We start from the raw sequence: 9,564 nt of genomic DNA on the forward strand, positions 1-9,564 counted from the left end.
TACGTTGTGTTGATAGAGAGTTCTGGTCTTCGCGACAAGTGCTATCTCTGCAGTTTGGAATGTTGCTCGAAAATGGACGGTTTGTGTTTTCTTTGAACGGGTTGGAGAAGTGGAAGAGTGCGCCATTAAGGAGCGCTATTTGCGAAGAGAAACCGTTTGAGTGGGGCGCGTGTAATTTACGCTCCATTCAAAGTGAGATGAGTGCGCGTGTGAATGATGTGTGGGTTGGGAATTTGTAAAACTTGTAGAGCTTTTTTGCTTGTATGTGTAGCAGGCCCGTATTAACTATTTAAAAATTAATTTTTTATATATATTTTTTGAAAATGATAAACTATATGCCACTACAAAAAAATTAATACGATAGTAATTTGTAACATTATTCCTTTTCTTTAAATAAGATAAATCATTAATTCATTACTACTTTGTTTTTTTTATAATTTTATATTAATTCTAAAATATTAAGAACGAAAAAATATAATAAATAACAAAGTTTAATCATGAAATAACATCTTAGATGAACGAAAAGTCAGAATATTTGTTAAAAAAGAAAAGAAAACTACGGAATTGATTGACACTGACTTTACATGTTAAATTGAATTGAATCCATGAGAGGAGGGACAACACAAATTGAACAAATAAAATAAAATAATTGCTAAAGTCATTTTTGTTTATCATTATAAATTATAAATATAATATAAATAGAATAGAATAATAGTATTACCTAATAGTTTGAGGACCTCATAATTATGATCGCTGGCTGTTTAACCCTCAAATTAGTTGTTAATAATGGACTCCTAGTCTTACCAATTAGCTCACTCTAATCCCTAATTAGTGTCACATAGCACAACAGCAACATCCCAAAAATAAAAAGGTTCAATTTTTTAATAATAAAAAACCGCCATTTTCAACATAAAGGTGCCTTTTTTTCAGGCTAATTAAGAGGCTAGTTTTCTTGATGAAAATGCATTGATTCTTGGCACTCACTTGGTAGCTAAACTCTCTGTGAATCAAAGTTTCAATTTTTTGTTCTCACTCTTCTCTGGGTTTTCTTCACACTTTGAGTTCAGTTTCCAGTGTCACTGTCACCATCCTTCTCATCCCAAATTCCCAACCAGCTAGTTGGTTATTCTTTCCAGTGGCAGTTACTAATTCTTGGATTTTAAACTGCTTCCTTTTTTTCTTTCCCTCCTCACTTTGTTTATCTCAATCATTTTAAACTGCTAATTAGCATGCATTCTTTGGAACCATTGAAGTGGTTGTAGCAACTAGCTCATATATTCTTCAGTCATGTATTCGGTTCTGCTGTTTTTGTTCTTGGAAAGAAGAGGTCTTTGGTTCTTGTTAGATATATAACAGAAAGTGGAGAACTTTAGGGGGAGAAAGAAAAGGGAAATATGAAGAAGCTATGCACTTCATTGTTGTTGTTGTTTCTGGGTTTGGTTTCCATGGTCGCTCTTGTGGCTTCTGATTCTCTGCCCCCAAATGAAGGTATGACATTCACTCCTTTTGTTTTCAGATCTCAATTGATTACTTTTTTCTTTTCAAATCTTGTTTTCGTTGTAGTAATGTGCTAACTTTATACATTGTGGGGTTCAATTCAATGTAATGAAGTTGCATTGCTTTATATTTGTTCTGTGCAGTTTGGGCGCTTTCTAGCTTCAAAGAAGCCATGTATGATGACCCTTTTCTAGCTCTATCCAATTGGAATACGATAGATTCAGATCCTTGTAACTGGTTTGGTGTCTTATGCACTACTGCTAGAGATCATGTCATCAAACTGTAAGATATTACTTTTTTATTGCTCCTTCTGCTTCTGTTGCATTTGAAATGTCTTGTATGATTGTTATGAGCAATATGATGAAATGAATTTTCTGAGTTAGCACATTGATTGGGGTTGTTCTTTGCAGAAACATTTCAGGATCATCGTTGAAGGGATTTCTTGCACCAGAGTTGGGGCAAATCACCTACTTGCAAGAACTGTATGTTCATTTTCCCCTCTTCCTTGAATACCTTCTGTTTTGATCACTGTTATGTTATCACCAAGTTTCTTAGTTCTAGAATGTCATGGTTGAAGCTAAACTTTGGTTTTTCGTGTTTGTAGAATTTTGAGCGACAATGAACTCATAGGAATAATACCTAAAGAGTTGAGCATGTTGAAGTCCCTTAAGGTGCTGGACTTGGGAAATAATCAGTTATCCGGACCAATTCCTCCAGAGCTTGGAAATTTAACTGAACTCGTGAACATGTAAAAAGAAATTCACGATGAATAGATAAACAAATATTGACTCTCTTTCCAGTTTACTCCTATACTTATTCCTCTCTGTGTGTTCTTTTGTAGGAATCTGCAGTCCAATGATCTGACTGGCAGGTTACCTCCGGAGCTTGGGAATTTGAAATACCTTCAAGAACTTCGGCTCGATAGGAATAAGCTCCAAGGGCCTGTTCCTGGTGGTGACAGTTCAAATTTTTCCTCAACTATCAATGGGATGTGAGTACAATTTAGTTGGTATACTTTGGTTAAGGCATTCTGTATCCTTATTCGCATAATTCTTTGTTAAGTGAACCTCGAAAAATGCTAGTTATGGCAATCAAAGTTTGACTTTAGTTAATTGATGCCTTAAAGTTCCCATAATTTCTTCAGGTATGCTACAAATGCAAATTTAACTGGCTTCTGTCGTTGGTCTCAGTTAAAAGTAGCGGACTTTTCGTATAACTATTTAGTTGGCAGCATACCTGATTGCTTGCATTATCTTCCAAGGTATTCTTCTGATACCATTATCATCTTGGTTGGTTGGTTTTCTCGTCCACCATCATATTTAACAAAAATATGTTTTCTGCCAATCAGTTTATACTTTCAAGGAAACTGCCTTCAGATTCAGAACAAAGATGCAAAGCAGCGGCCCTCTATTCAATGTGGTATGCAGGACATGACCTTTTTTTAGTATTCAAAAATGATGAATGTAATTGAGATTTCTCTTCCTAGATAATCTCATAGATTAAAAAGTAAAGTGTCATTTACTGTGATACTTAGAAACGTAAGACCTAGTGTTCCTAAACTAACTATGAAATATTATCTCATAGCCGGTGCATCACCTGCAAGAAGCCAGCCATTGGTGAATCCTAATATGTATGTGTCGAAGCATCATGGAGCATCAAAACCTGTTTGGCTTCTGGCTCTAGAAATAATAACGGGAACCATGGTTGGTTCTCTCTTTCTGATTGCCCTTCTCGCTGCCCTTCAGAGGTGGAATAAAAAAGCATCCATCATTATTCCTTGGAAAAAATCTACAAGCCAGAACGACAGCACGACAGTATATATAGGTTCAGCTTCTTTTTGTTTTACTATCTGTTCACATTAATGTTTATAGAGCCGTTTTTCAATGTAATTAGCTTTATTACTGTACAGACCCCGAGATGTTGAAGGATGTGAGAAGGTATACCAGACAAGAGCTTGAAGTTGCCTGCGAAGACTTTAGCAACATAATCGGGTCATCACCGGACAGTGTGGTCTACAAGGGAACCATGAAAGGTGGACCTGAGATTGCTGTAATCTCCCTCTGCATCAAGGAGGAGCATTGGACAGGATATCTTGAACTCTATTTTCAAAGAGAGGTAAATGCAAACATTCAAGTGCTTACGAAATTGCAAGATTTAATATTTAGCTAAGTTCTCTAATGTTTATGCTATCATGGCATTCAGGTGGCAGACTTGGCAAGGTTAGATCATGAGAATACAGGAAAACTGCTGGGGTATTGTAGAGAGAGCACTCCATTTACAAGGATGTTAGTTTTTGAATATGCTTCAAATGGGACACTTCATGAGCACCTACATTGCTGTAAGTCAACTTTCTTACCAATGATTCTTAGCTTGTGTATTATAATTTAGGCGTTTCCAGTTCATTAAACATGAAATTTACGACTACAGACGGAGAAAGATGTCAATTCTCCTGGACAAGGCGTATGAAAATCATAATAGGCATTGCGCGTGGGCTCAAGTATCTACATACGGAAATTGAGCCTCCATTCACTATTTCAGAGCTGAATTCTAGTGCTGTATACCTTACAGAAGAATTTTCCCCCAAGGTTTGCATGCTAACTAGTTCAAATCTTGTAAATTAGCAATCACAAGCAATTATGATTATGTTTAATAACATCTTATTCCGGTTTTAGAATAAGTGGAATAGAGTAATGCACATGGCTATGTATTATTAGAAACCAACATCTTGTTTAAGATTGTCATTGCTTTGGACCTGAACTGCAGTTGGTTGATTTCGAAAGTTGGAAGACAATCCTTGAAAGATCAGAAAAGAATTCTGGTTCTATTGGCAGTCAAGGTGCTATTTGTGTCCTTCCAAATTCCGTGGAGGCTCGCCATCTCGATACAAAAGGAAACATACATGCTTTCGGGGTACTTCTACTGGAGATAATCAGTGGAAGACTTCCATACTGCAAGAACAAGGGGTACTTGGTTGATTGGGTAATGAAAAACTTGACAAAATGTTATGTTAAAAAACGTTTGGTTTGGCTAAGTGGTTATGCTAAACGTGTATATGTGATGCCTCTGCAGGCCAAGGACTATCTTGAAATGCCAGAAGTGATGTCATATGTGGTGGATCCGGAATTGAAACATTTCAGATATGATGACCTCAAAGTGATATGTGAAGTAGTGAGCCTCTGTATCAACCCTGATACCACTGCTCGCCCGTCTATGCGAGAATTATGCGTCATGCTTGAGAGCAGAATCGACACGTCAACTAGCGTGGAGCTCAAGTCATCATCATTGGCCTGGGCTGAACTTGCACTCTTATCATAATTGAGTTCAAAACTCAAAGAACTAACAGATCCTACACTAAAGCATACATAGATATACAAGAGCAAGCAGCACTTATTCTTGTCTTTCTTTTCAATTATCTCTTCCTATTGTAAATGATTGCTATAGAAGGGATTATGCTAGGTTTAATCATGACAAGGCCTCGTTGTAAAGCACTTTCCAGAAATTGTTGAATAGAAGAATTATGTATATTAGGATTAGGTTTAGAGTTTAGAGTGCATGCATGTATATGTTAACAAACTTGAGTTTCAAGCCACTCATTCATTATTCCTCTTCTATAGTACAGAACAGGTTGTATCAATATACATAGAAGAAAACAAAAGAAAATGAGAGAATAGTGGCAGGCACTCTAAAATAATATATCTGTTGAGCATATAATTGAGTGAAGTCGAAGATAATAATAGTACATGCGAGTGAGTTTTGTTTTGGATTAGTGAAAGTTGAATCCAAGCTAAGAAGAAAATGATGAAACAAACAGTAGGAGGGATTGAATTGATGATGCCTTCTAAGATCAGATGGCTCGGGCTTTGACAATGTCCAAGCTCATCTCGCTTGGATCAGTTGCTTGAAGTTCGACTTGAATGCCATCCAACTCCCTCTTGAATCTGTCCTTGGAACTTGCATACACCATCTTCATCCTCACCCTTGAACTGTCAGGGGACCTGCATGCATGGACGCACGTGCGCACGCACGCACGCATTGTTAAATATTATAAATAACAGAAAATACATGAATGATTGTATATCTAAGAATATTATCATACCATGCAACAAAGAAGATCTTGCTCTTCTGGCATTTCTCGTCGGTAGTGAAATCGAAATCGTAGACAGCATAACGACACTCGTCGTTTGGCAAACTGGCCTGGAAATCGTCGTAGGTGTCATGAGGTCCTCCTAATTTATCGACCACAACTTGTTGCTGATCAATTCTGAATACAATGTATCGATAGATCCTCTTTGCTTTTAGTTCCTGGAACTTCAATTTGCACTCATCGTGCACAGCCATTCCGGACGCCGCATTTGCCTGCCATGCATAAAACAGAAACAATAATTAATTATTATTATTTAATAACAATAACTAGCGTTGATTGCAATGGAGATACCATTTTGCCAAGAATAATGAAGAAGCGCCCTGCGAAATGTGGAAAGAAGGAAAAGGGTGGGGGGGAGCAAGCAACAGAGAATGGGAAAATGGAAGGAAAAGCTATGCAGAGAAATTAAGGAATTAAGATCCTTGTTTTTTGGAGTCACGAGAGGCGCAAAATTTCACAACACTAACTAACATAATTAGTTAATTACCCAATTCCCACATCATCCATATTTGGACAACCCTTAATTATAGATATCATATCATTATTCCTATCCATTAATATCAACTTTTTTTCTTAACTATATGCTTATTTAGATACTTTTAACAAACATTTTTTTCTCCATAATTATCTTCATTTTTTTATGTCGTTATCCGTAATTATCTTTAATTATCAAGGAGAGGGATATTTGATTACTCGTATAAAAATGTCTAATAATTAAGAATCATTAAATAATGTGATTTATGGATGTATCTGATTAAATTTATACTATAGAAACTTATATTTTTTTTGGATTTGGTGATAGAAACTTTTGAATGGAAAAATTTTTTTTTAGATTATTTTGACAATTATTTCAAAAAACAATGAAATATTTGACAAAATAAAATATCTAATTTGACTTTTAAACTTTATTTTTATGGGACTAATTAGTTCTTATACCAAAAAATTAATATTGTATTTTTTTTTTGACATAAAGATTAATCAATTCAAAAAAAATTGGATAATTTTTTTTTGTCAAAAAATTCGTAGTTCTTTTGAGATAATTATCAGAAATCAATTGGAATATCCACTCTTCTTGTAGGGTCAAATTCAACTATGGTTATCCAACTTCAAAGCGTAATCCATGATAAATCGGAAGGCCCAGTTCCATAATACCCATTGCACCAGAAGAAACAAAAAACTGAAGACATGACCAACAAGAAAAATACAAAAAACTGAAGATAAAATAATCACCCCAACCAACTAAAACAAAATTAAGTAATTTGAATTGATCAGATTATTGGTCAACTTATCTACTTAAATAAATATTAAAAATTTAAATTTTACTTTTTGTATTTAACAATTCATTAACTAAGAATAAATTTGTAAATGGATCGGGCTGAGATGCGAAAAGAAAAACAAATATAGAAAATTTAATTTGAATATGGAAGCAAAGAAAGTGTTGAATTTGCTTATGGAGAGGAGGGGTGCTTCACCTCGTTGTGAGATCAGAGGAAGCAGAACTCAGATCCTGCAAGTTGTGTCCTTTAAAATGTAAAAAAAAAAATTACCCAAAACAAAAGAAACGGAGGGTCCAAATTCTACGTTTCAAATTTCAAATTCCATCAGCTGCAAATCGGACCGTGCGATTTGTGAAGCAAAATTTTATCACCAAATAATTCAGAGGGTCCGATTTGTGTACTCTCATAATTTTAAAAAACACAAAAAATTACCATATTAAAGTATATCACTCATTTTGTTTACGTATCAAAATTTTTTAGCCACAAATATATATAACTAATATATCACATTACACAAAAAACAACATAGTGAACATACAGAAGAGCTTGTTCTGTGTTGAGTCATTTTTTAAGATCTGTTCCTTTCAAATAATTTTTTTAATTGTAGAGAATAATTAACACTAGCTAAACTTAATATATATGTTTATTATCGTCACACCAATTTACTTGATAATTAAGCTTATCTTTATATTGCATTTTCACGAGCAATTACTCTAATTTTAAACTAAAAGTCAGCATAGTGTTAACTTCTTATATTAGCTAGTTTTCTTACTATTATACAGTGCACTACTGCATATTTAATGGTTCCATCGACATCGTACAGCCAAATTATAATTTTTAAACCCTAGTTAAATTCTTCTTTTAGTTTATCAAAGAAATTTAAAACTCTTGTTAGCACTTATAATAATGCCAATGTCATTGTTGGTCATTACAAGTCATGAGTTGGATATGTTAAAATAAGCAAAAAGTCAATCTAATTTCTTATCACCAAATATTTCAGCTTGTTATACCTATATAGTGGATGATGTTACGGGACTAATTAATAAACCAAATGCTTTTATTTTTCACTCCACAAACAACCAAATTAATATATACTTCTATTTCATTATATTATAACTTATAAATAATGCGGAAATCACTGAATAATAATTAAAGAGAAGTTGTCAAATTTGATTAGACGTGGAGTATGTAGTGCGTGCTTGATAGCGACAAAATAAATAATAATGATAATAATAAATAAATAACAAAATAACAAAAAAAATTGCTATCTTACTATCTTAGTAATGATAATTATGGGGATGAGGATTGCAGTGAGAGAAAATAAAAATACAATAACTTCAAGATTATTATTCATTAGAAGAGACAAGTCCCATTCAGGCCTCATTAACATAACTTCAAGATTTCAATTGACATTTACAACAAAGTTTTTTTTCCAGAAACAATATTTGTACAATTTTTTTTACATCTCTTTCGCACACCTTCTTTATATGGTACAGAGGAAAAGTCTTTTATCTTACCAAAAATAGTATATATAAAATATTTTTTTCGTATATAATTTGTCATTGTATACTACAATTGAAATCCGATCTGTACATGTAAATGTATATATGTAAGATGCCTGGTAGTAGTGGGTAGTACTCCATTGAAGACTAGAAAGTATCACACGATCGATAATTATTGCTTATTGCATGCCCTACACTATGTATAAGCTTAGCTTCCACTATATATATAAGTATTTTGTCAAGTAGTGTTAAGAACAAATAAAGTTAGGGACTCCTACTTATAGGGACATACATATCTGGCACTATATACATACAAATAAAAACAAGGTTCTACATATATTTTATAGGTATTATACCAAAAACCTCTCCCCTCATTCTGCATGCATGTTGTGCATGCTTCCATGATAGTTTTGTTCCTCCTTACGTTTGTCATTGTGCACATATATAGCATGCATATCCTTCTCACAATAAGATTAATAAAAAAAGAGTAGAATAAATTTCCAAATTTGTTTTTAAGATTGTAATAAGTATGAGCGTATGGTTTAATTTATTTTTTGTCATTTTAAAATGTTTAATTTTATTGCTAAAATTATTACACTTCATTATTCAATTAATTGTTTATAATTACTGACATTATAAAAAAAATTAAGTTATTTAGCAACTAAATTGAACTTTGATTAACGAAGATAATAGACAGAGAAAAAAAAAAAGAAAAAGAGATTATCAATTTGAGAGTTGATCATATAAGTTTTCATCTATACTGCGCTGGGTACATTAAAATTAATTATTAATATATATATTAAAATATAAAATACATATAATTAATTAATAATATACATATTTATATATAATGCTTTTGTAAAACTTTTTTCGTTAAACTAATTAATTAAAACCAGTTTGCTCAAGTCTTGTTTGTTTAGAAAAGGGATGATGATGTTTCATTAGTACTAACTTAATATGTGTGACATTATTAAATTTACATAGTTGAAAAAAGATTATTCAAAAGGGAGAGTGGAACCGAACTTCTAATTTAATAATAATAAAAATTATATTTAAAAAGATGAGAAAGGACACTACTATAGATAATATACATACTCCTCCATTAATTGGTTGATGAAGCATAGCGTTAATTAAGGCAATTAGG

At 33.1% G+C, this 9,564-nt stretch overlaps 2 protein-coding genes across 5 annotated transcripts; one reads left to right on the top strand and one right to left on the bottom strand.

The window, feature by feature from the left end:
• Positions 1 to 855: 855 nt before the first annotated feature.
• Positions 856 to 5,269, top strand: LOC107488258 (probable LRR receptor-like serine/threonine-protein kinase At1g63430). 4 transcript variants are annotated; one of them, XM_052262449.1, is made up of 13 exons: positions 864 to 1,488; positions 1,641 to 1,779; positions 1,908 to 1,979; positions 2,102 to 2,245; positions 2,339 to 2,488; positions 2,624 to 2,758; positions 2,846 to 2,916; positions 3,082 to 3,321; positions 3,407 to 3,612; positions 3,700 to 3,835; positions 3,925 to 4,082; positions 4,261 to 4,476; positions 4,567 to 5,269. In XM_052262449.1, exons 1-13 carry the CDS (start codon positions 1,395 to 1,397, stop codon positions 4,810 to 4,812), a joined length of 2,007 nt encoding a protein of 668 aa, XP_052118409.1. In that variant the 5' UTR covers positions 864 to 1,394; the 3' UTR covers positions 4,813 to 5,269. The 4 variants fall into 4 exon arrangements, with proteins under 4 accessions (XP_052118408.1, XP_020997913.1, XP_052118409.1 ...); XM_016108977.3 differs by having other exon boundaries at positions 866 to 1,488; positions 2,642 to 2,758; XM_052262448.1 differs by having other exon boundaries at positions 856 to 1,488; positions 4,261 to 5,269.
• A 65-nt stretch (positions 5,270 to 5,334) lies between these two features.
• LOC107488259 (actin-depolymerizing factor 7-like) lies at positions 5,335 to 6,080 on the bottom strand. Its single transcript, XM_016108978.3, has 3 exons — positions 5,933 to 6,080; positions 5,594 to 5,853; positions 5,335 to 5,492 (listed from the first exon to the last, which is right to left on the bottom strand). The coding sequence occupies exons 1-3, from the start codon at positions 5,933 to 5,935 to the stop codon at positions 5,342 to 5,344; spliced, it is 414 nt and encodes a 137-aa protein (XP_015964464.1). The 5' UTR covers positions 5,936 to 6,080; the 3' UTR covers positions 5,335 to 5,341.
• Positions 6,081 to 9,564: the final 3,484 nt, after the last annotated feature.

Source organism: Arachis duranensis, chromosome 5 (assembly GCF_000817695.3).
Source record: "Arachis duranensis cultivar V14167 chromosome 5, aradu.V14167.gnm2.J7QH, whole genome shotgun sequence".
Lineage (NCBI taxonomy): Eukaryota > Viridiplantae > Streptophyta > Magnoliopsida > Fabales > Fabaceae > Arachis > Arachis duranensis.

What these genes read in the sequence shown, in the direction of transcription:
- LOC107488259 (XM_016108978.3), bottom strand. An exon ending in AAGATCTTCTTTGTTGCATG is followed by an intron (nt 5,493 to 5,593) that starts GTATGATAATAT and finishes CCATGCATGCAG; the next exon opens with GTCCCCTGACAGTTCAAGGG.
- LOC107488258 (XM_052262448.1), top strand. Translation starts at nt 1,395, where the DNA reads ATGAAGAAGCTATGCACTTCATTGTTGTTGTTGTTTCTGGGTTTGGTT. An exon ending in ATCACCTACTTGCAAGAACT is followed by an intron (nt 1,980 to 2,101) that starts GTATGTTCATTT and finishes TCGTGTTTGTAG; the next exon opens with AATTTTGAGCGACAATGAAC. An exon ending in AACTCTATTTTCAAAGAGAG is followed by an intron (nt 3,613 to 3,699) that starts GTAAATGCAAAC and finishes CATGGCATTCAG; the next exon opens with GTGGCAGACTTGGCAAGGTT.